General features: G+C 44.0%; 2 protein-coding genes across 2 annotated transcripts; one reads left to right on the top strand and one right to left on the bottom strand.

Annotated features, from left to right (window-relative positions):
• Window positions 1-15,140: 15,140 nt before the first annotated feature.
• Window positions 15,141-25,868, top strand: LOC106653648 (rhophilin-2). The gene is made up of 8 exons (XM_023458688.1): window positions 15,141-15,690; window positions 18,857-18,972; window positions 19,052-19,183; window positions 20,701-20,776; window positions 23,670-23,747; window positions 23,841-25,019; window positions 25,086-25,238; window positions 25,304-25,868. Exons 1-8 carry the CDS (start codon window positions 15,295-15,297, stop codon window positions 25,550-25,552), a joined length of 2,379 nt encoding a protein of 792 aa, XP_023314456.1. The 5' UTR covers window positions 15,141-15,294; the 3' UTR covers window positions 25,553-25,868.
• On the bottom strand, window positions 20,795-22,706 carry LOC111693605 (protein tilB-like). Its single transcript, XM_023458691.1, has 2 exons — window positions 21,799-22,706; window positions 20,795-21,320 (listed from the first exon to the last, which is right to left on the bottom strand). The coding sequence occupies exons 1-2, from the start codon at window positions 22,704-22,706 to the stop codon at window positions 20,867-20,869; spliced, it is 1,362 nt and encodes a 453-aa protein (XP_023314459.1). The 3' UTR covers window positions 20,795-20,866.
• Window positions 25,869-26,717: the final 849 nt, after the last annotated feature.

Below are 26,717 nucleotides of genomic sequence, written 5' to 3'. Positions count from 1 at the left end.
TGTATCGTGTGGCAGGCTGAGTCAACTATATAGCATATATATATATACATAAAGAACGAAGACGAAGAAGAAGAAGAAGTTGAAGTTTGTGTAGTGGAGGGCTCGAGCGCGTCATCATCATCATCATCGTCGTATGTGTGTTGCGTTTGTGTGCATGTATTACTCGCACGCAGCTACACGTCCAACTGCGAGCGTGGAGAGAGAGAGAGAGAGCGAGATAGAAGAAGAAGAAAAACATAGACATTATCATGCTGATTCTACCGGATATCAAACTGCAGGTAAAATAAAAAGCACATCTCGGCCTCGTCGCGATAATGTACGCACGCGGGCGGGTGTGTGAGAGAAAAGTATACGCATCGAATAATTAAATCATCTTTCGAGCTTGCGCATTTCTCTATACATGTACATTGTACACCCTTAAAACAATTTCTGCGCCTCGAATCGAACATCATCTCGACGCGCTGCCGCACGAGTCGAAAACACAGTTATATACATGTGTAACGTAATGTAATGTACGCCACACACACAGACGGCGCGAGCGAAATCCATTTTCTGCGTGGTAATATGTTCCCGTTATAGGCATCAACGCATACACACACACTCACACACACGAATGGCTTGCATAATATTTATAGTGCGCCGCCGCGTCCGCAGGAATCGTCGTTACTTAACAGATTCCACGCGTATATATACCTAATGTGTGGCGCGGTCTATTACCACGCGATGATACCGTACGTATAATAAAATAATAATGTAGCGCGTATGTGTGTGTGTGTGTGTGTGCACATGCGTGTATATATAGCGGCGGCGATTTCTTTGAAAATATCGCGTGGCAGTGCAGCGAGCGACTTTAGGGCGTTAGCGATTCGAGTTTCGATTCGTCGCCCGCGCGAAAGAATTAGAGAGAAACTATACAGAGAGACGCTGCGCATGGGGTTTGTTATTGCGTTGTGCTGTGCACGCTAACATAAACACGAGTCATGGGACAGAACAGAACAGTGAAAAAAAAAAAAAAAAACAGAGCAGTCATTCGTATAACGCGCGCGCACCGTTATATGCGTTCTCGCAGCGGCGCAACGCGCGTATCCCGCAGTGGTGGGTGTTTTTCATGCGTAGGTACGCGTATGGTGCATTATCGCGTCGCGTTCAACGTTATTTTCCTTTTTTTCTTTTCATCCATATTTCCCTCGCGATGTTCAGCTTCTCTCTCCCTGCCGCGCGCCGGCTTTGTTTCGTATCGTCATGCAGTTTGCCCGGGTATTACCGATTTTTATATACGTATACGAATGCGATTGCCACGCACTAATCACGCCTCGAGAGCTCAATTTTTTCATTTTTCATAAAATGTACTTCTATGAATCACGATCCCGCGATTATTAATAACGTTACAGCACGTAATATAGTATTAGTATAGTGCGACGAATCGCGACATTTGCCGCGTTGTTTTTCCCGATGTTATAATATACATTCGCGCTTCCTCCTCGCGACCGCGACTCTTCGCTATACACTATTTACGCTATTATCGTCGTCGTCGTCGTTATATATTATACGATGGTTGTACAGGTGCAGCGACGTATGTATAAACGTTATATATACCACTCATCGATTTGCGTAAGTTTCAATTTGCCGAACGGTCGTCGGCCATCCTCTCTATGTGATACATAACTATAATACGTATACGATTTTACCGCGTGTTCCGCGTTTTCGCGACGTCTCTCTACGCGCGTAATAACGATGGTGAATTATTCGCGTCGGGCGCTTTCTGTGATGCTTACTCTACATGTAACGCACACACGTAAATGCACACACACACAGATGTAGGACAAAGAAAAACCACAGTATACACACCTGCGCGTTATATTTTCTCGCAGCCGCGCCGCAACGTTTCATTTGTCGCACGACGATGACGAAACCCGTGCAATGCACACGAGCGGCAAAATTTAATGTACACGCGCACGAAAGTTCATACACTACACCCATGGGTACCCCCTGCGCACCGATGGCACACAAAAAATGTCTGCGCGGTGTGTGCATTGCATGGTATAATTGCATCATCGTCGTCGTCGTCATCTCGCACCTGCGTGCGCGCGCCGTAAGAAGAAAACGACGCGCCTATATAAGAATCTACCGCAGTGTTCCTACGCGTAAGCGCGTCGATCCGATGTACTCCTAATATCGGTCTTTAAATTTCCTTTCTATCCGCGTGCCGTTTGTGTATCGCGCATTATACAAGGCTCCATTATTATACGCGCCTGCACCCGCGTAACCGATTTTCCATATTATCGGTATTATATTTACTTTCGCTTTTTTTCCTTTTCGTTTTGTGTTTTACATTCCTTTCGTTCCAACTTGTGCCACCTATATATCGTATATATAGCATTGTAACGATGTAACGCGATACTCATTGGTATATCGTTACACGAATTATTATCGCGATTATCTCACATTTTGTACACAGTGTCCAAGATATATCTTTGCGGTCGACTGCTCGGCACAATAATCGTATGCGCGCGCAACGAGTGCATTATACGCCGTGCATATAACGCAATTTTTACGTACTTACGATACTCTTCTTCTACACTCCTTTTTTTGTTGTTGCTGTTGTTGTTGTAATCGAGTGAAAGAGGGTTGAAGGGAGGGGACGGAAACACCATTGTTGCTGCACTTCGTCGCGAGATCATTAATTACACGCGCATCTTCTCCGCGCGCTGCGTTCGTTAGTACGCCGAGATAATCGATTATTCATCTTCGAGCCACGTGCTCGCGCGCCATTACACGACGATAATTATTATTTCTCTCTTTCTCTCTGTATGAGCGAGGCGAGAGATGTAACGCGATGATAATGTATTGCTTCATCTCGGCACACAGTTCGTCCTTTTGGAGAGGATGTGTATAGATATAGCCCGCATTACATGCCATTAATCACCGGTCAGTCTTCATTAAAACGCATATACATACACATATAGTATTCGTGATAAAGAGCCACTGCGGAGCTTATTAAAATTATCGCAGCTCGTTTATATATTCTATATACTCTCTATATGTATGTATCGTGTTGTTGCGGAAGCTGTCTCACCGAGTCGACCGTAAGCATTTATTTTTTTTCTATTTTTTTTCTTCTTATTTTCGTTTATCCCGACGTACGTGCATGATTTTCATAATAATAAACGCGCGTATTATCATACATGTAAGACGAGGTTTAACGAGCTCTATACACTGCAACACCTCCTCCGCACTATATGGGTGATAATTAGACGAGTCTGGATGGCTGCCCTTCTATATGCGTATATTACACACACGTAGTACGTACAACGATACGTATCAAACGGCCGGCCGTACGCTATTTTTTTTCTTCTTCTGAATTTTACGCTCGTAATAAAATGATTAACCGTATCGTAATACGTAGGTGGTATATGTATGCCAAGTGCGTATCGCGAGCCTGAAATTTAATTCGTTTCGTGCGCGTGAGCACGCACGAGCCGCGCTCGAAGCGATATGTATATAAGTAGTACTACACACATATGCGAGAGAGCTCCTTAACCTTGAACGAGTAGTGGCGAATTTTCTCTCTCTCCACAATTTTTTTTTGGTTGCTCCTTTATACCTTGTAATTGTAAGAAAAGTATCGTACGTCGATTTCCTTTCACTACTTGTGCTACTACTGGCTATATACACTTGCGGATGTATCGCTGATCTCCGTCACCCTCTTGTATGTATTATATTATATACCGAGGCATCGAATTTCCATCTCGATTTACCTCACGCGCGTATATTAAATCAGATCTCTGTGTCACGTCTGTCTGTCTGTACCTCGTCGTTTTATATACACGCACTCGGATGTATGCCAAATATATGATATCGGCATAAGAATTTTCCTGATAAAACTGACCGCAGGTATAGTCGATAAAGCAGATATTTACAGCTGTAAAAGTTGATGTTACACGAAATCGTTATTTACGTACTTTGTACGTAGCGCTGAGAGGTGGCGCTTAAAGGCGCTTTAATACAGCGTTTATTACACTTTATAACTGACCGATCGACCGAGCGTCGCTCGAGCGAGCGCGCAGGTAATTTACCTCGCGCAGCGGCGCTTGACCGCACAGTATATAGAGAGAGATCGGTATGTATAACAGAGATCGGTACTTTACTCGATCGGTAACTCTTGATCTCATGGTCTGTGTGTACAATGATAATTATTGTTATTATTTCTTACCATTATTTATTACCAAGTCCTACGAAAGTATTTACATTCACTTTAAACGTTAAACTTAGGCTCGTAATTTTTATACACATTTTTACGTACTTTTACTTTACAATCGTATTTTATACAACCGCATTACAACCAATTTTAATGCCAACCTCGTTGGAAACTCGACTAATGAGATTTTTTTTTGTTTGTTTGCAGGTACGTAAAACAACAACAACAACGATCCGAGCGACATTATGCGCGAAAATTCACGATCGTAAGTTTGCCCCACCACCACCATCACCACCACTCTCAATTATTATCTATACACCATCGGCGAGATCGGAACTCGCGTAGGTTAATATTGTACGCGTAAATATTAAGCTTCTTGCGACACGCGCGCGAACGTCGAAAAACGAGTCTTTGCACAAACAGGCTAACTACTACATAGCGCGGAGAGCTATTAAAGAGTTCGCTCGACGCGGCCGATAATTGCTCGTTTTACAAAATTCGTATACTATAATGGATGCGAATTTTTCAACTCTCTTTTTCGCTCTCGCGGATTTATGTATCGGATGACGACAAAAAGCCAACGACGTCGATCATCAAAAGAATAAACTATATCGTCGTCGTATCGGGGCGACAGGCGACGAGTTGCCGCGATCACCGCGAAAGTTTTCGCTTTCGATACTTTTGTTGGTATATATATCGGCATTATGGAGATCGTCGAACGCGCGGAGATCGCTATCTTGAACTCTTTTGCGGGGAAGCCTTTCGTTTACTTATTATAACAACCGCGAGCGGAGATCGAGCGTTTACTACTACTACTCGACTCAGTTGGTGCAATCGCATAATTCGCAATTACCATTCTCCCTTCTCTCTGTCTCTGTCTTTGGTATGATTGAATTCTTCGGTACGAGTATACGGTCTGCAAAATTTCGCAAGTATTAATACGTCAGGCGCGCAGATTTATCATTTCAATTTTCGACTCGAGCCAACGGTGTGTACGTACCATACGACAAGTGCTCGCTGATTTTTTCTTTTAATATGCATGATTAGAGATATTGCACGGGATATCGCGTGCGCTAGGTAGGTACGTATAATATCTATCCCATTTGTGCAATCGCGACATACAGCAGGAGCATAAGGAACGCTGAATAATGTAATATTTAAATGGACTTCCTTATCGATTATTAAACCGAAAATTTCGCTGCCACTTGTACCGTAGCAGTCGATTGTAATATAGCAATTTTTTTTTACCCAATCGCGAAATTACCCAAGCGCCATTGACGATGATGATTATTTTTGCTGCTGCTGCTGTTGTTGTTTTTCTTTATTCTTTTGCACAACTCATTTACACATTCCGAATCGTTTGATTATTTTATTCATCATACGAATTATACAAGAAACGGAAAACATTTATTCATATATCCGCTCTGCTGCTATGGTCTACAGGCGAGGTGGACCCCGCCTTTTTCTTATTCCGCGGATATATAAATAGAGAACAATGCAGCGCGCCGAGAATCTCGCGCGAGCTTCTCATAAGTAGTTAAATGGAAAAAAATAATAAACGACGACAGCGAAAACAACAAAAGAGACATCGATGGTGTATTGCGCGTTTGTTTTTTTTATTTATATGCACACGTAATTGTGGCGCCGGAGAAAACGTCGTTTAAATATTTATGATACGGTGAAGTAGCCGATAAATATGACGTTTAAAATAGAGACCAAATTCTATCGCCAATCGAAGATGGCACAGGAATCAACGATTTTCTTATACTCGAGCAGTGATGGTATAGCTGTTCGTACGTAAGAAGCTAGAATCATTACGCAAAACGGTATAAGCATAGGAAAAACGCAACATAATGACACGGACTCGTGTATTGGAGAGTTGGAAAGAGAGAGAGAGAGAGAGAGAGAGAGAGATGAGTAGGCGTTATGCAGGTATAATAATACAAGAGGAGCTATAGGAGAAAAAAAAGGGAATTATAGAATCGTGTCATTGGCCTGTTTCTAACCGATTTTCTGCGCGCGAGGAGCGCAGCGTAACGCGCAGCAGCAGCAGCAGCAGTACAGCTCATTATCTGTTATAGAAATTGTTATTTCTTTTTCTTTTTTTTTTTTACGTAATTCGCTCGACCGTATGTATATGAATTATGTTACGTTACGCTGCTGCAGAGAGAGAGTAGCTGATCGCGAGAAATCAACGCGACGTCAACTAAAAAAATTTATCTCATACATATGTCATTATATCGTATCGATGTATGCAGAAAGTAAAAATTCGATTTGTAAAAGTAGGCCTTCGACAAAATATTATCAATGAGTTGAGGTCCCTCGCGCGTAAATAAAGGCGGACATACACGTATGTGTGTGTGTGTGTACAAAACATCAACTGCAACAACAACAAAAAATACACTCAAGGAAGTATCATATACACGAGTTTTTACTTGTAATCTTACTGGAGCATCTGCACGAAATCGCGCATACGTACGAGTAGCTTATGGCTACGTAGTTTATGCGCTGCTACGTATACCGCGGCAGACATCATTTTCCAATAGGTGATTTAGTGCGTGTAAAAGCCCGACGAGTGCGGCAATTAACGGGTCGAGATGTAAAAAAAAACGTCTGTCTCTCGTTGAGCATTACATATCGTATATAGCACCAATAACATAACGTGTGTATATGGTTACTTTATGTACGCGCGATGAATGCTAAATTACAAACGACGAGTTTTCTATATCGCATAAAATGTATACGTGTAATATTTATATATATCGAGTTATCGGCGAATCTCGAATATTGACTTTCTATAATGTATATTAAATATCGAGAAATGAAGAGGAAATTTGCGAAAAAAAAAAGAAAAGAGAGATAGAGGATTAGGTCGAGCTGCAATTGATCGAGAGTGATAATAACTCGCCGCGCTGCAACTACAACACCGTTACACTTAATGAGCATCGATCATTCGCACTCTTACTCTTTTGCCGCTCGCGTACAACACATAACACAAGGTCGCGAGATCGTTATCATTATTATCATTATTATTTATTAAAATTATTGCACACTGTGCAACCGCAGCCTCTAGCCGACCGGAAATATTTCTTTATACCACTGCCGCGGAGGCACACGCGTGTCGGGGATTTTTCAGTATTATGCAAATCGTCGGCGCAGTGGTACCAACCTCTCGCCGGGGCACAATATAATAATCATCGATTTTATATATACGTTACGTGTGCGCGATGCGAATCGAAGCGAAACATATGTATATTGTAAGCTCCTGCGCGAACGAGAATCGCGCGGCGCTTTTATAACGGCGCGCGCAGTGCGTATAAATATAGTCGGAGCTACCCGCATGCGGTATATATGTTATAATGTACACGTGTATATCCGCGCGCATGCATAAAGACAAGCCGATTTGCGGTATATACTCGTTTGTGTGCGCATATCATTGGGGAAGGCCGTTCGACGCGCGCAAATCCGTTACCGATCCTCGCTCCCGATTTTCATCTAAATATCAATCGATATTTTCGCGCGCGCGCGTAAATTTTTGCAACTACAACAGCGTGACATTTTTTCGACGCGGCGCATGTATGTAAACGAGAAGAAAAGAGACTCGTCGTTTTCTCTCTCTCTCTCTTCGGCGCGGGTGAGAGACGGCCGCGATCTCCTCTCGACTCGGCCGAGCTTCTGTCAATTTTAATGGCACGTGCATACATATAGATCCGCGTCGGAGAAAACCTGCCTCGAGGGTACACAAACACGTACACGCATTTTGTTGTATGTATCGGAGAGACTCGATCTATACGTTTTATCAATGTATAAAGTGGCATTTGCACAGACGCATTCCTTGGGACCTCGAGAGCTCGTTTGATTATACACGCGTCGAGCGATCTTGTGTATGCAGCACACGCGTGTACGACATATCGTATGCGCGCGCGCGCGGGGAAATTTAAAGTTTTTTTTCCCAACCGACGATCGTGCGATCTGTGGCCGCCACTGCAGCGTGCAGCACACACACAACACAACACATGTCGCCCGCCGCTCACGCGGCAGGTGAAATATACATACATTTTATGTATAAACCCAAAGCGGGGGTGAAAGAGAAAGAGAGAGAGAGAGGAATGTGTCTCGTTTGGTTTTTTGCGCGCGAAAAATTCCCGCGCGCGCATAAACTGCAGCGACTCTCTCTCTCGCTTGAAATTTACTGCGAATTTGCGTGCGTTTGTGCGTGTATTATATACGCAATACCGCGAATGGCGAATAATATACGTAAACGAACACCCGCTGAGGCAGGTGATAAACATTCGAATTATTACTTTATCGTATTGACAAAAAAAAAAAAAACAAAATTATTTCGGAGCGCCCTCCCTTTAGCTAGCTAGCTGCCATAACATGCAAAAAAAAAACAACGATCCCTCCCGCCGCGGGTGGCGGGGTGCATTATTATAATACATCCGCGCGCAGCTAATCGACGAAACAATCGCGATCAACGGTGGCAATAACGGCCCTCGTACCGACTCGACGAAATGTATATATCGTAAAATTTATGCTCGCGGTGCCATATGTCCGTATATATATATATATATGAAAACCCCTCTTTGGCTTATAAACAGCAACAGCAGCAGCAGCAGTAACAGTAGTAGTAGTAGTAGTAGTGGCTAACCGTCCGTCTATATAGGCTTTACTTCCTTTCACCGTCGCTGTTCGTGTGTATATTTCGCGTTGGCCGCCGCTGCACAACAGCACGCGGGAAGGGACGACGAGCTGCTGGTCGTTGCGGCGGCGGCAAAAACCGCGTGCAGCTCGATGCCGGTCAGTTGGCGCGACGCGAGCCTGCCGCTCGGTCATTATTTTCGTAACGTAATGTACATCTAGTACATATATATATATAGTTGCTCCGAGTGTGTTTTGCAAAAGTGTACTGTGTGCTGTGCATTGTGTATGTGTGTTGTGTGTTTTTTTTTGCTACGTGCCTACAGTGAGTGTATAAAAATAGAAAAATATAGTGCATGAATTTTTTATTTCTGTCCGTTGAGTGTAGAAGGTGATTTTTTTTATCGATCTTTATAACAAGGAATTTCAATGATCCAATCGTCGAATGATGCGAAATAAAAAAAAAAAATAACGATCACACGTCCTCGCGCGCGAGCGTGATCTATCTCGGGAAAATCTGCTGTCGAAGGATGTTAAGTTCGTTGAATCACGCGCGCGCGAATCGACGTGCATTATATTTTTATTATTATATTTTATTATAATTATATTTCCCTCGATTACGCTCGATCTCGCGAGAACACGAGAAGGAAAAATGCGACAAAACAGCGATAAATTATTATTATAATAACTCGTCTCCCGGCCTCGAGAACATTATACATGAGACGCGTCTTTTTTCTTTCTTTCTTCAACTCGTTGCGCAACGAGAAAAAAGATTTGTTATATAGAAAATACATATAGAAAAGAAACACCTACGCCTCTGCGTACAATGCGGATGATGATATTGACGTCGATGCGATATTCGTCAGCGCACCTGTGTCACCCTATACACGGCATGAAAAATAAAAAAAAAAACAACACATTGTCGCATTGTCGGAAATCCGGTATATCCCATACGCCACGCACACACACACGCATATTTGTACGTACTACACGGCGGCAAAAGATTTCAATTAGTCGCGCGCCACTCTCGCGAGTGAAAATAAATCGTAATTGCACGCGCGGGCGCGGGAGAGATATTTATTTATTATATCGCATATATACACGCCATATAATACACGGCACACAGCGTTTAATTGACATTTTTCCTCTTCTCGTGCTCGCTGTGCATTATCTGTCACGTCGTCGTTGCCGCTGCTGCTGTCGTGACTCGCGGTGCTCTCCGCTCGCTCGCTCGCTCGTCCATGAGAATCCCACGGATTTTTCCGTGAAACGATGAAATTACTCTCTCGTATATATATAGTAGTAGTTGTAGTACTGGCGGAGCCCTGTGCTGTACTCGAACGGCGTGTGGGTGATGAAAAATAATTTTAAATGGCACGTGTACAAGCGAAGTCGAGTTTTTCAACGTATAAATACACATAATTAAGCCGCGAGCGAGGGCATCATCGACATCATCATCGACGCGATCGTTACAGTTACATTAATTTCTTTTTCATGGCTCTTCTCCTTATTTATTTTTTTTTGCGGATTCGGAGCGGCCACTCGATCGCGTCTCGAGATTTCCTGTCGTACATTAAGGATGTGTCGCGCTCGTGTATACGCGAGAGAGTATGATTCAATTGTTTTGTTGACGACTCGACGCGTCACTCTCGACTATATATACGCGAGGATCACGAAGTGACGGTAAATAATAATGATAATTACGATTGTTAATGCGTCGAACACGATCTCTCTCTCTCTCTCTCTCTCTCTCTCTCTCTTGCTTGAATTTTTGACGAGTGCTTTCGCACGTGTCCCTGGTAGAAATTCTCACTATGTCTACTAGTTTTTGGTCGACGAAAAAGTTTCTCGGGCATATAGTGACATTTTTTCAACATTTATGGTCATATTATGATGCTTCACGTTTGTTTTGCCATTTAACAATAATTTCTGACTTAATAAAATTCATGATAAGTATCGTATGAATACTTCTTCTGAAGTTATCTTCATCATTTGATATGTACTTTGAGGTCCACAAAGTAACTTATAATGTACAGAACTTACGTAAATTGATTTTATTTAGCGTTTTGCGTTCTACTCGTGAGACCATATTTTGTACTTGTTCGTACTTTGACACTTATACAATTATTTTTACTTTGCCACTTGCAGAATTACCGATATAAAGATACTCGCCACCTGGCGGTGAAAGTTGGAAGTGACGATGTTGTCGTATTCAAAGTTCTCGAAAACTGGTCCAAATTTCACGATAGCCTTAAATCGTCATTTAACTATATCAAATGCGCTCTCAATATTTCTGTCGTATTATTAATGAAAAAAAATCGTCAAAAAAGCTGATCAGCTTTCGTTCATCGCACGATTATCGATATCGCATTTCTATCGCGGTGACGATTGCCGAAAAATAATTTACCCACAATAACACAAACACACTCGACGAACTAAAATCCAGTATTTTAGCGCAAGACAAAACACACCGCATCAAGTCTCCGTTGCCTTACGCGCGCGTTAAATAATACAACTAACCCAAATCCATATAACCGGCTCGACGGCTCTCTTATACACTCACACATAGCGCATTTTTCCCTACTGACCCATTCGCCGAAAAAAAAAGGAAAGAAAGAAAAGAAAGAATGGAAAATATGTGGCAGCGCGCGATATAAAATCCTTGGGATCGGCGCCTCGTTGCGCTTCGCGCGCGCTTAATTGTATACGCACACTTACTTTTTTCTTCTTTTTGTATAAAAATAAATACACAAAAAAAAATGTGTGTATGTTTGTGTGTATAATATTCATGCACCGAGGCACGAATGGAGCACATTTCAGCGCACACGAGGTATATATATATACGGTTAATGGGAGAGCGTGCTCGATCCATAATAAAGTCAGGCAGGCAGGCAGATATTGAACTTGAAGCTCGAGCGATCAGCAGCAACTCGGGATGCGTGACGTCGACCGAGAGATGCCTATGATGTATATTACAGCGAACGTATACAGTTCGCTAGCTACTATTGGGGGCCAAATTGGATGCGCCCGATGAATCTCGTTATCTTTTTTTTTTTTTTTATACATGGACTGCACTGCACTGAACAGCAGCTCAGGCATGTGCTGTTGTTCAGTGTGCAGTCTTTTGGCCTTTTTTCTGACTCCGCGCGATTGATCTGCTGCTGCTGTTATAGAGTAGAGGAGCCTCGCGTTGTTTGTATACACACGTTATAACGTTTAAAGAGAAAATCGTGATTTCGCCGAAGGACGAGCTGTATATATACGTGTATACGCTTTACAATGCGCGCGATTGGAAATACATTTTCTAACGAGTCGAACAATGAACGTCGGCGGCGGTGGCGGTTCAGCAAACACACAGCAACAGCAACAGCAGCTAGATATAGAGGAGAGCTCCGTTCGTTGCATGTGCACAAACATTGTATCGCGCCGCGTGCATACCTACAACACTCGCATGATGTACGTACGTACGTACGTTACGCGGCTTTAAAATACCGAGAATCGAAGAAAATATCTCGCGCGAGCCGCGATCTACTTTATGGAAAAAATCGACGTACGTACGTTGCTACCTTTTTTTTTTTGCTAAACTTGGCCTTTTTTTTATATAGTTATTTGGGTTATCGATTTAGATATATGTATAGAACGCGATCGCGATGTCGTGTCTTCGAACGCGCGTGCGACGACGTTTTGCTTCTTCTAAAACCGGCTCCTCTATGCACTGAAGTTTTCTCTGCGCGTATCGAGCCTACGGAGAAGAAAATTCTCGGTGCTAGCTAGCTCGAGAGACGCTCGCGGAAAGGACTGCTATACACTAAGTAGTGCGCGCGCGGAGCTGCTTGCCGATTTACAAAACGTGTCCGCGTGTAAAGCTATTTAGGTTATTCGCGAGTGCATGCACGTAATTTTTTTTTTTTTTTTCATATTCACGTATATTTATACACATTAGCCGCACATAGAGGCGTGTGCACTTAGTCTCTTGTCCGACTGTCCGTCTGTCTGTCGCGGTTTTTCGGCGACTCCTGTTTCTTTCTTTCATTTTTTACCGATATATCGCGAACTCCGTCGCTCGAGTGCGTTTAATGATATTAACGTTAACGTTATAAATACGCGCTCGCACGAATGCTCGTATATGCCGGTGCGGAGCGCGCGGCTCTCCGTATACATTTAAACGAGCTCGAAAAAACGGTTCACGCGCCGCGCATTTCTCGTATAATATAAATAATAATGATTTTAATTGGCTCGCTCTCGTGACTTGTATTATATACATACGCATGCATTTTTATTCTTTTTCGACCAAAAGCGCATAAAAGAATAATTAAAAACGAGCCTCCCAAAATAAAAACGGTGAATCTCTTGTGGGTCTCCGCTGATTAAAACAAAAAAACGGAAGCGCGGCCATTGCGCAATCGGTTCAACAGCAGCAGCAGCAGCAATTGCATACACGAAATATCTTTCTCTCTCTTTCTCGGCCTCTTTTGGTGCGGTTGTTGCACGACCAATTAATAAACTTGTACAATTGCGTATTTACACGCGCGTTTTATAATCACACCGGAGAATTCGGGGAGGGCATCGTCATCTTCGGCTTCGATCGTTCGCAGCAGCCTCGAAGCGAGGCAAAAATTACATAAAGCTCCGATTTGTACTCTTCGGTCAGCTCTTGCCAGTGTATGTATGTGTGTGTATATGGATGTAACGATCTCCGCGGCAACAGCAGCGGCAACAACGTCGTCGTCAATTACCTATATATAAACATACACACCGGCACGTAACGTAACAGTTCTTACGTCTCTTATCTCTCTCCTCTCTCTCTCCCCCTTTTAACCCTTTCTAATCGAAAATACACACACACACACACACGCACACACACAGACACACGTATACACGCTTATATACGGAAGTAGATTCGCGAGATTTCGCTGATGCTGCAGCAGCGGTGTACAGGGCGGGGTGCAGTATGCTAACAGAGAGGCGCAGCACGTATACCTCACCAGGCAACACACCGACGGACATAAACTCGCACAGATAGAGATTACAAGGAAGCTAAATCAGCCTCTGGGGCTGGTTGTGTGTGTGTACTATTCCAGCCGCCGTGTATATATATTGCTATAGATGTATATAGACGAGCAACGGCATCTCATTTGATATTCGCGCGCGTGAGAGATCTCAGATTATTATATATACCGATCCCGGTAAAAAAGAGGAGGGGAAGAGAGGAAGAGAGAAGGAAAAAAGAGCGAAAAACGATAGATACATATTTGCAGATAATTTATACTTTATCGAAGCTTTGTGTGCAGGTGACATCAAAGTTTCGAATCAGTCTCTTTAAAAAAATAACATCTCGAGCGCCGGGGAGGGCACTTTAACATCTTTTTCTCGCTCGCTCGTCGTTTTTACGCCGATGTCTCAATCTTCGCATGCCTCTGCTACTTTACGCAGCACGCGTGTAATATTAGCGCTACACTGCACTACCAGCGGTTAACGGTATCGCCCGTATTCGCGCGTGCATATAATATTATACCATATACACATATAACGTATATAGCAGTAATACGAAACGCGCATAATGCGATGTGCTTCACTTTCGCGCATATAACATCTCATTAAACTACATAACGCCGTGGTGTGCGGCGCTCGTCTATTATGATATACAACGTAATAATACGCATATAACGTGATGATACGCAGCGGCATCGGCGAAACTCCCGCGCCCCGCGAATAAAAGCCCGCGAAAAACAGTACATCGTCCTTTTGTATATCGCGACGATGATGATGATGATTATGATGATGAAAACAGCAGCGGCACGTGTTTTAGAAAAATGATATCGTGTCGTTATAAAGAGACTTTTCGAGAACTCGTCCATTATATCGTTATAACTTTGTTCGATCGTCGGAGGTTTTGTTGTTAAATCTTTTTTTTTATATATATAACCGGTATGCTGTATAGCAGAGGAGAGGCTGCGCCACGCGATTTTCTCTATTACGCTTTCTAAACACGAGGGACGCCGCGACACTTCGGGGGCCTTTCTGTGTGTACTGCACTATACACATACACACACAGAGAGAGACGTATAGATCGACATCACTGGACTTCTCTCTTTTTCTCTCTCGTGGCAGTGCACGTCCGGCTCGATTTTAATCAGCCGCTACCGTGTGTACGTATGTGTGTGTGTGTGTGGCTTGGAAAAGGTGAATAATTATCGCACGCGGAAGTTTCTCCTCTATCGCCGGTTTTGGTCGACGTATACGTATAGGTTTTATTGTAACAAAAAAAAAAAGAACAAAACGGAACAGAATGAGTGACGAATGTAGGTCGTGTGTTTCGATCGCTTTTCGCGTTTGACATTGGATCATTCGAATTCTGTAGTTATATATAAAGATCGAAAAAATTGTAAAAAAAAAAAGGAACGAACAGAAAAAAAAAACGGCAAAGGCAGCAGCGTAACATGCTGGAGTGAACAATGCTGAAGTGGGTGCATCATCAGCAACATCAGCAGTCTACACTGCAGCCCACGAAGCCCCAGCCCCCGCTCCAGCCCCAGCAGCAGCAGCAGCATCATCGGCAGCAGCATCGCAATTCCGCCGATCGCGGAGACATAGAAAACAACAGTGCCAACAGTAACAAAAATAACGTCAATACTGGAAACTGCGGCAAAAAGTGCAACAATAGAGCGAGAAAAAAGCATAAAGCGCCTTCGACACCCACTGCCGCCGCCGCGGCTGCTGCTGCTGCTGCTGCAGCGGCGAAGACGACGACGACTGGCCTCGCTAAGGTCGTCGAGGAGACTCGCGAGATTATCAACGGTGGTGGAAAGGCAGTGGTGGACTGCAGCAACGCCTCGAGGCGACGTATCGGGGTAAAAGAAAGTTGAAACCAACCAAAAAAAAAAAAAAAGAAAAGAATATAAAAAACACTCCGTACTTTATAATATCGTCTACGATACAAATCACGAACTCGCGTCAGTCGGAGTATTCGACAATCGTAACCGTATCGTATATTATATATGTTTAACTATTTTGACACCTGTTGCACGCGATATATGTACGTATAGAGGTATGTGTGCATAAGAAATCGTTAGAAAGTCGTGCCTATACGCTGCAACGCCGCGAGGATAATTTTCGCATCTGCTCGGGATAAGCATCTCTCTTTTCAGACGCACGTGTGATATATTTGACGGACGCCTACGGCCTATTATTATTACTCTCTGTTTATTTTTTTTTTTTCGTGCCGCCAAATGGCACATGACTTCCGAAAGCTCCTTTGTGCGCTCCCGGAACAACGTCGAAAATTATCTCACCGCGTCGGGGCCGTCGGGGGACGATCTGTGTGTCGTTCGAATCGATCCATCCACGCTCTTCGGTCGTCGTCGTCGTCGTCTCGGACGTTAGATAATTTTCCAGGTAAAGCGAGCGTGAAGATGTCGAGCTGTCTCTAGCGCGACGTCTTTATTTATATACACAACTTTGTCCGTCTGTACATTCGCGGGAAAACCGTATCGAATTAATTTCGCCCGCGCTGCTGCCGCTGTGGAGTCGAGCCTTTAATCATCATCATCGTCGCTGCCGCTATAAAAAAAAAAATATATTAACACAGTATAGTGGCGGCGGCTGCTGTTGCGGCCGCGCAGGACAATGGCTATCTCTCTCTATGTGTGTGTATAATATAATAGCTCTCCATGTGCATATATATATTTTCCTTTCACTCCTCTGTATAATAACAACGTCTAGGAGCTGCAGCTAGATAGTTCCCTATAAGTGGAGCAAAAATTGAGAGTGACGCGTACATGTGTGTGTGTGCGTCTATCTGTTATTTATGTATCTTGTTATAATGCACTTGTCGCGCGCTTTTATATATATATATAGGATAGTGTGCGCTAGGTACCACGACACGGAATTTTTTTTATCTACTATATACACGACGACGACTTTTACTCGACGGATATAGAGAGTCGACGCGACGCAAAATGGGGAATCAAGGTCGTTCGTTAAAATAACTACGAGTGGAAAGCTGCACACATGCCTGCCTGCAGATATACTTTGTGTAGTGTAGTACTCGAAGGAGTGAACGTTGTTGAAGAGTCGGGTATATCTCGCTCTTTCTCGGTTTGATGTATTTTTCGCGAATTATTAACGTATACCACGCGTGCCATTACTTATATAAACACGCGTACACGCATGAATAAAATGCATTGTTTGCACGATAATTCGTCTTCTTTTTTTTTTTTTTTTTTCGTTGTTGTCTCTTACTTTTCTCTCTGCCGTGCGGTGGCGGCGGCGTCATTGTTGACGATTAGAATGCAGCAGTACATAAAGAGAGAGATGAAAGTATATATTATAATTGATTTTTAATTTAACGAAATTTTCTTTTGTTGGCTCCGCTCGCACGGATGTTTTCAATCAAAGAGCTGTAGCTCTGGCCTCTACCTCAAAGTCGCATCAATCGATTCGCGAGCCTCGAGTAATTACTCGTGACCGCCGCGCGTGCTGTATTCGATAACGTAAAATGATAAATAATTCGAGCCGCCCGGACGCCCTTTTCGCCATCACTATTATATATTATGCTTTCAGTGTCAAAGGGAACTCGCTCGAACTTGGCACGGCTGCCGAGGAAAAAATCGTGAAATTGATTTTAGTTTGTATTATACCTCCGGAGGCAAAACCAGTTCATCGTTCAGGCGCCCCGGATTCATTGAAAAATCGCTCGATTAATCAAATAAAAGGAATTATATATCCCGCGCGACGTTTGGAATACGATCGCGACGTCACTTTCGCACGCGAAGGATACGGCCCCCCCCTTTATTATTATCATCAAATTTTTTTTTCTCTTCATTGCTATATATAGTTGCAATATCGTACGTTCGTGCTGTGTACATCGATGATGGACGGATGCGCCGCGTATACAACATAAACGCGCGCAATTACGGGCTAGACGCGAAAAAAAAAGACGAAGTAGAAACGAAAGTTGCGTATATACACGCAGCAGCACTTTGTTAAAGTCCTCGATCCTCCTCCTACTCCTCTTCCTTTTTTTTTTTTTTTATTTTACGATCGAGTATAAAATGTGATTGCGCTGCGTTATAGGCGATCTCCGCGCTTAGCAGCGGCAGTGAAGAAATATCATCACGTGTATATAATGTATACGCTGCGTGGCGCTAAAGCGTTCGTACATATACATCTACGTTATATAGCTTATTAACTGCGCGCCGCGCGTTTTTTACGGCGCGTACGAGCTTAAAGAGCGCACCAGCAGTACACGTGTGTGTGTGTGTGTGTTGCAGTACTTACAGTTTGCAATTTAAAAATTACGTAGTAAAGACGTTATAAAGTCTCTATTTTTTCTTTCTTTCTTTCGTCTTTCATCTCTCTGTGGCTGGCGTCGAATCGTCGTCGTCGTCGTCGTTGAACGGATCGTTTATTTTTTCGCGATGAAAAGGCTTCGCTTTACACGCGTGTAATGAGACATAATTCGATTGCTTTCGCTTTCGCGCCGGTCGCCGCCGATCGTCTGTATATAATACTACATAATACACACACACGTGTGTGCAGATCGATCCTCGAGCTCTCGATTCGCGATCGCTTCCTCGGACAGCCGTGTGCACTATAAAATTATACGTACGGTTTTATGTACGACATAATAATCTGGTGTTGTGCAGTCAGCAACAGTTTTATGCCTCAAAAGAGCTACCTTCCGTATGTGTGAGTGCTGCGGTTTACATCTATGCGAAAGTCGACCCATTATATGTGTGTGCACTCCGTTGACTTTCGAATGTATGTGTATATGTGTGTGCACGCCGTTGTTGTTACCGCCGCGGGACATATGTCAACTTTCTCGATGGGCTTTTAAACGCGCGCGTATCGACCAAAAAAAAAAAGAAAGAAAAGAATGATAATAATGAGAGGTCCCACACAATCGATCATCGACTCGATGTTTTCTCGCGCTTTTAAAACCTGCTCTCCGCAATGTACGAAACTTTATAATTAACGGCTTTTCTCTCTGTTTTTTTGTTTTTTTTTTATAAACAGGGCTCGGATCCGCGAGTCGCCACTTGCAGGGGCAAGCTGCAGAACAAGAGGAGCAAGCTCAATCAGGAGATCAACAAGGAGCTGCGATTGCGAGCCGGCGCCGAGAATCTCTTCAAGTTAGTATAATTATTATGACAACGACAATATTTTATACGAGTAAAAATATCAATAATATCGTTTTCCTTGTCCTCCCAGGGCCACGACGAATCGCAAGCTCAAGGAGACGGTCGCGCTCGAGCTGAGCTTCGTCAACTCGAATCTGCAGCTGCTCAAGGAACAACTGGCCGAGCTCAACAGCTCCGTCGAGGTCTATCAGAATGAGAACAGGTAAGTTCGACGCCCCCTATGTATTTTTTTTTCTTTTTTTTTTAAAGCTCGAACAATAAACGGACGCGCGGGGTTATAGTACGTGGGCATTACGCGTCCACTTGTTGCGTTATACGCTTCGTTCGCCGCGTGACATATTATACGACACAGGGTCACTGCCTCTTCCCTCCGTCGTTGTCGTATACATACGGTCATCCGCGCGTGTATAAAATCGGCGAAAAAGTATTTAAAAAAAAAGGAAAAAGAAAGAATGAAAATTGGCCGTGGAGAAGAGTAAGTCGGTAGTGGTATTAGTCGTGTGTATAGAGTACACAACTGCCGGTATATGGTCTCTGTGCTGTCTGTGTTGTGCCGTGAGACAAACGCCGATTTTAACTGTACATGCGCGGCAGCCACGGAAAAATCTCCTTTTGTTTGAAACGTGACGTTATATACAACGCGGCAGCACGCCACCATTCGAGCGCGGGCCCCAACAGCACCGACAGCAGCAGCAGCAGCAGTTATTGTTATCATTATTATTATTATTATTATTATTGTTATTACGGCGGCTGGGCTCGTGCTCTGCTCTTTTTATTATACTCGATTTGCTTCGGAAAATGCAGAAAAAAAGAGGAAAGCATGGAAGAAAAAAAATATACATCTCGAGTCTCGTATGGAAAATCGTTACACATTATTAAACGCGCGTTGAGTAACATATCGCACACGACGCAGCATAGATGCGCAACGATTAGTCGTCATCGTCGAAAAATACTTAATAATCGCGCGGCTCGATGGTAGTAGTAGTAGTGGTAGTAAAGTAATGTCACGGTCTCGTGCGCACCGCAGCTACAGTGTAATAACGCGTTCTATTACCCGGCGGATTTCCCTTCATTCAATTGCCTCGTCGTCCTCGGCTAATAATCGTTGATGCATAGGCTTTCTACAACAATAATTCGACGGATAATCTTCGGTTGCCATTATAGACATACACACACACACACACACACACACACACACACACACACACACACACACACACACACACACACACACACACAGATTTTCACATGGAGAGATGCGGTAACGCGATTAATTGAAGAAAAATCGGAGCTATATACAGTTTTGCGTTGCAGTAGAATCTTCGATCTTTATCCTCCTCCTCCTCCCTTTCCTTCGATATAGAGAGTTACGTTACTTTTTGTATCATATATATACCGAAAGAATCCTTGATTTTCAAGCAACAAAAGAAGTTTTTTTTTCTTTACTTTACGAGAGAAGAAAGAAAAAAAATGATAATAAATTTACTTTGTGTCACGATATTTGCGGTGTTTGTGTCCCTTTATACACATTTATATACGAACAAAAGCTCGGACGATAACGGGACGAACGGCGCGCGTGTCCACGGAGCAATAATACAGAGAAAATATAACGTAAAGATTTACCGCCGTTTCTTTTGGACAAAATAAAGAGGCCAGATTTTTCATTCTTTGAAAATCGTTTTATTCATTTATTGATTTAATTTTTGTCTTTTGTTGCAGCGACGATGTCGCCATGCCGCTCATACCCCTGGGTCTCAAGGAGACGAAGGACATCGACTTCAGGGATCCGTTCAAAGTACGTATATACGCAACGACATCGCGGACAACACATCTTAACATTATAGATATTTACAGAATTACACAAGTACTCTACTATCTCCTTTCTTTAAACGCTCTCGAGCGGCGGCACGCTCGGATCGTCCACGAAATCCTCCTCGCCCGCCGCGTCTTTTACCACCGTCGTCTCCGTCTCGACTTTGCTCCTCAGCGGTTTTCCGTCCTCCGTGCAGACGGTCAGTTTTTCTCTCCACGTCTCCTCGCGCCTCGGCGGGCCTATCTCCAGATACTCTCGTTTCGTCACCTCCGGCTCGGCTCTCAGCCGCTGTATCGTCCTCGTCCTATCGTTCTTTTTCTTCTGACTCGTAGTCAAGTAGACGCTCGGACCCTTGGCGAGCCTCGGCATGGTGACGACGAGGTGGCCCGTCGTCGTGTTTCTCTGCGCCCTGCTGAGCTCCGTGCTGACCTCGTAGGGCAGCGTCAGCTGCAGCACCTTCGACTTGATGCTCACTCGGACGTACGTCGGCTGCACGTCCACGTCCACGAGGCTCGTGTCCAAGTGTCTGCGGTGAAGAAAATAAAAATATTTCATCGGTCTGAAAAAATGATAAAAACTTAATCTCAATTATAATCCATCGCTACCGCTAGATGGCGAGTACCTTCATGTGAAAAAATCTACAAGCGACTGAGTGAAAATTATATATAAGTCAGAAAGAATTACGACCTATAATTGAATCATCATTTCTTGAGCCGCTGATGCAAATATTAATTTTCGGTCAATGTTAAAAAATCAAAAATATATTCAAAGACGATGCCTGATTTTTCATTAAATCTGCATTAAATGTAATGATTTTTTTCAACAGCGTTGATCACAGTTCTAACATTTCTCTGCTAAGTATCGTTACGTTTTTAGTCGTTAACGTAATGTCAACATAACAATTTTTGAGTAATCAAATGGTTTTAACGATCTCTCTATTTTTTTTTTTTTTTTTTGGAGAACGAAAATCGTTTTCCTCACTTGATCGATCGATTCCCACTTACTTGTAAAGCTCGACGTCGAGCACGATGTTGTCCGGGTCGGTCTCGTCGTCGAAGCTGAACGCCACCTTGGGCTGGTTGATGTTGTAGGGCTTGCCCGCCGGATTGAAGAATTTCTGCACTCGCTTCTGTGGCGCCTCCTTCTCGGCCTGCCTCGTCTCGTACTTGCTCATCTGCTGGATTCGCTTCTTGGCTATGACCACGCGATCCTCGGGCGTGTGCGAGCTCTTGGACTTCCAGAATTGGTCCGTCTCCTCGTCGCTGTCCACCACCTTCTTATTTTTCTTGTCGTCGTCGTCGCCGTCGGTCACCTCGCTGATGACGACTCCTTCCTTTTCCTGCCTCTGTCGAAATCTCACCTTCTGCGTTTCGCGAAACTTGCGATACATCTTGTAACCCTGGCAGACGTCGTCGCTGGCCCGGGCCAGCCTCTGCAGCGCCCTGATCCGATCGCTGCGACTGATCGGCTTCATGTCGAGCTCGCGCAGCTGCGGCAGCGTCGCGATCACGTAGTCCCTGTAGCCGTCGTAGTCGCAGCACGGATTGCCCGTCAATATGAGCTGCTCGAGGAACTCGTTATTCCTCAGGCACCGGACGTCGCGGGCGTCGCCGACGAAATTCACCATGAGATCGAGCTTCTTCAGGCTCTCGAGACCCTCGAGATTCTCGATCACCTCGATGTTGTTCAGGGCCAGATTGAGATACTCGAGGCGCTTGAGCTTGTGCAGATTCTCGATGCGCGATATGAGATTGTACTGAAGCAGGAGGATCTTGAGGTCGCGACAGGCGTGATTCAGCAGCTCGATGCGCTCGATGTTCTCTTGGTGCAGGGACAGCTCCTCCAGGGTGGAGATCTCGCCCTCGTTGTGCTCCGAGCGACGGCGCAGCAGCTCCCACGTTATCCTCGACATTTTGTCCCTCGTTGCGATTTGTATTACCGATTGAAGCACCGACGAGGCGGGGGTTATGTTTTTCGAGGCTGTGTTGTTGCGCGGAGGCGCCTTTGTATCGATCCAACAAACTGTACTCTAACTCTAGTCTAGTGGAAAAAAAGTTTCTGATGAAATACTAATTTTACCAACATCACTAATGAACAATTACAATACTTATAAATAACATTACTAATTAAAGACATTGCCGATGATTTCTGACACTGATAAGTTTGTTTACACGTATGTTTTATTAATTTTTATATGTGAGAGAGATACATAATTCCTATGAATGAAAATTAATTCAAAGTTTTTTTAAAATTTTTTATTGAATTACAAAAAAAATTATTTCATTTCAATTGCATTCTTGAATAAATAAAAAAGTAATTAAAATTCCGAATTTATGAGATAATGTGTAATAAATACAAGCCAGATTATATGCAAATACATTGCATAAGAAATTGCATATTTTCACATATTGTCGCATATTTTTACGAATTTCCACCACATTTTTACAAACAGGGTCTGGAAAAAGCTCAATTTTCCATATTTAATTGATTGTCCTAATATAAATGAAGTAATAAATTGAATCATAAGAATCATAAGAATTATTGTTTCTAGTTTCTAGTTAATCGAATAAGCTTTGCCTTACAAATTTTTCAATGTGGTCCTCGACAAATCACATTAATTATACATTTTTATACATATTTAGGTGCATATTTGCATGGTTATTTTGTTTTTTTTTTTTGCATACAATCCTAGTTCCAGTAATATATAATGTAAAAAATTGTAAAAACAAAAAGTAATTTAACGTTGTATTTCATAGAAATATATCATAAGACACATGTTTACAAATGTACTTTCACACATTTTTACGTTATATCACATCACAATTTTTATCTTTACTTTATGAACAATAATGTTTACTCTTTTCCTCTCTTCCAGGACTTCATACTCGAGCACTACAGCGAGGACGGCGAGAATTACGAGGAGGCGATCGCCGAGTTCATGGAAACTCGAATGGTACGTACTCAATCGTTAAACAACCTTTTCATTTTGCCCTCGCACGAAATAACAATATTTTGTTTTCATTGTCATTGTCATCGATGTGTATAGGCGATGCGCACACCGACCCGCGACATAGCCGGTATCGGCCTGCTGATGCGTTACTACAATCAGCTGTACTTCATCGAGCGTCGCTTCTTCCCGCCCGAGCGCAGCCTCGGCATCTACTTCGAGTGGTACGACTCGCTGACGGGCGTGCCGAGCTGTCAGCGCACCGTCGCCTTCGAGAAAGCCTCGGTCCTCTTCAACGCGGGCGCCCTCTACACCCAGGTCGCGGCCAAGCAGGATCGCCAGAGTCCCAAGGGTCTCGATCAGGCGGTGGACTCGTTTCTGCGCTCGGCGGGCACGTTCCGATACATACACGAGAGCTTCACCAACGCGCCGAGCATGGATTTGGGGCCCGACATGCTGGACATGCTCGTGCAGCTGATGCTCGCTCAGGCGCGCGAGTGTCTGTTCGAAAAATTGGAGCTGCAGTCCAGGGACGCCCGCGACGCCGAGGTATCGCTCGATCTGGCCCAGGAGGCGGCCCAGGTCTCGGCCGTGTACGCGGACGTGCACGCGATGATATCGCGCGAGCCCGTGCGCGACTACGTGCCCGAGTCCTGGATAGCCCTGGTGCTGGTGAAACGCGAGCACTATCTGGCGCTGGCGCATCGGCACTGCGCCGCGGCCCTCCTCGACCATCCCATCAGCGAGTTCAGGGCCGAGACGAGGGCCGCCCTCGAGCGCATCCAGGCCAACGACTCCAAGACCCAGATCGATTACACGGTGCCGAGGACGGAGAACGACCGACAGCTGCTGGGCAGGTCGCACGTGCGCGAGGCCCTCGTGCTGCACGAGGAGAGCCAGCGACTGCAGCGCATGTGTCGCGAGCTCAAGGGCAAGCAGTCGCTGACGAGGGCTCTGCGTGCGGCCCAGGACGCCACCCTGGAGATCTACGGCAGGTCGGGCGACGAGGACGATCTGAGGGAGCTGCTGGACTCGCCGAGCATCGTCGCCACGAGCAAGTTTCAGCTGAGCCTGACGCATCCGGACTTTGGCCAGCACAACGTCGACGATCTGTTCAAGTCGCTCGGGCCCGTGGCGATATTCTCGGCCAAGCGACACTGGACGGCACCGAGGCTGATACAGCTGCAGCGCGGACCCGGCGGCGAGGGTTTCGGTTTCAGCGTGAGGGGTGACTCGCCCGTCATCATAGCGGCGGTCGATCACAACTCGCTGGCAGACGTAAGTATCGACATGATTGAATCACTAAGAGATGAACATTTTTATGATCCAATTTTTCTGGCGCAGTTGGGCGGAATGAAGGAGGGCGACTTCATCGTCAGCATCGCCGACAAGGACGTCAAGTGGGCCGCGCACGATCAGGTCGTGCGGCTGATCAAGCAGTGCGGCGACTCGATAAGCCTGAAACTCGTCACGCCGATGGACAGGAATTATCTCAAGGTAATTGATTTCTTGATTTTCCATGAATTTCTATTTATCTATAACGCGTCGAATCTCAATTGCAGAAACCAGCCAAGACCAGCAGCGGCCACAATCATCGGGACAAGGGCAGCGTGTCGGCCAGCAGCTCGTCGGGCGTCTCCTCGGGCCAGCCGTCGCCCGCGGGCTCCGTCACGACGGCCCACGTGGCCAAGCGGCTGCCCTGGAACCCGTTCAAAAAATCCCAGGGTGGCGGCAGCGACAGAGGCGGCGGTGGAGCGGGAAGCGGTCGCGACAGCAGGGACCTGACCTTCGACAACGTCATTCTCAGATGATTCTTTTATCGCAGCTGCTGCTGCTGCTGCCGTCGCCGTCGCCGATGCTCGTCCAGCTGCTATTCCAAATCAACGAGAACTACCTGAAATCGAGAAAAATTGTCGCGAAATCGCTGTAAATATTTATGTATCGTATTTTCATTAATTTATTGTAACACGACGGATTTCATTTGGTTTTTCTCTCCCTGTCTGTTTGTATCTGCTGTTGAAAGAATTCGTATTCGTTGCCAAAACTCTGTACATTGATCGAGCTGTAGCTAACGTTTAAGGATGGATTTGTGTATAAATGAAGGGTGTTTAATTAAAAAAAAAAAAAGAAAAGAAAAACTTAACGCAGAGTCGATGTCTTTTCACAAAACGAAAATGTTATTGTGCGCGGTTGGGTAAATAAATTTTTGTTTTCTTTCCCGAAGAGATATTGTCGTCGTCGTCGTCGGAAATTTAACTCGATTTTAACTTCGTGATAACAGATTTTGTTATTGTTTTTTTAAAAAATGACAGTTGAGATCGAGTTAAGAGACACTTTTTTCTTTGTAAAGCATCACATCTCGCTTATTCTGGTTGAATAAGTGATTATCGAAGCAATGTGAATACTCGAAAAAATTTTTTTTCTTTTTTTTTCCTTTCTTGGTTATAATATGTCTAAGTGAAGTAATTTTATATTTCTCGTTGAGTGTAACAATGTAATTAATTTAATAGTAATTAACGATAGATCCGGAATGGATTATTTCTGCCATATGTATCGGTTTTTACGGATGTCTTGAACAATTTGTTTCGGCGTTATTTAAGGTATTGAAAATCGTAAAAAAAGTTATGTCCCTCTTTCAATTTTTTTTCTTTAACTGTGTGAATTGCTGAAAGTGCAATATTTTTCATTCATACGTGAAAATTGTATACTTGAGCTCGAGTGTCTAAAAGTAGTGCCAATGATACAAGGTATCATATACAAATGAAAACGAAACGAAAAATTGTTTTAATCCATGTACTTTCATTCTCGAAAATGTGAAATGGAAATTTGTAAAGTGTGTGTGTGTATGTGTGCATGTGAAATCGAAATGAAGAAGAAAATGATTTATATCGTGTACAAACTTTATGCTCAAGTAAATAGCATAAAAAATATTTTGTCTAAAAAAATCAAGTGTAACTTTTTTAATAATCAAACTGT

Source organism: Trichogramma pretiosum, unplaced genomic scaffold (assembly GCF_000599845.2).
Source record: "Trichogramma pretiosum strain Unisexual culture from Peru unplaced genomic scaffold, Tpre_2.0 scaffold75, whole genome shotgun sequence".
Lineage (NCBI taxonomy): Eukaryota > Metazoa > Arthropoda > Insecta > Hymenoptera > Trichogrammatidae > Trichogramma > Trichogramma pretiosum.
Note: the sequence above shows the minus strand (reverse complement) of the source record. Positions and strands in the feature narration are given on the sequence as shown.

Coding starts and splice junctions, on each gene's coding strand:
- LOC106653648 (XM_023458688.1), top strand. CDS start 15,295: ATGCTGAAGTGGGTGCATCATCAGCAACATCAGCAGTCTACACTGCAG. Junction 20,777..23,669: donor ACTTCAGGGATCCGTTCAAA/GTACGTATATAC, acceptor CCTCTCTTCCAG/GACTTCATACTCGAGCACTA. Junction 25,020..25,085: donor ATCACAACTCGCTGGCAGAC/GTAAGTATCGAC, acceptor TTTCTGGCGCAG/TTGGGCGGAATGAAGGAGGG.
- LOC111693605 (XM_023458691.1), bottom strand. CDS start 22,706: ATGTCGAGGATAACGTGGGAGCTGCTGCGCCGTCGCTCGGAGCACAAC. Junction 21,321..21,798: donor CTCGACGTCGAGCTTTACAA/GTAAGTGGGAAT, acceptor TCTTCACCGCAG/ACACTTGGACACGAGCCTCG.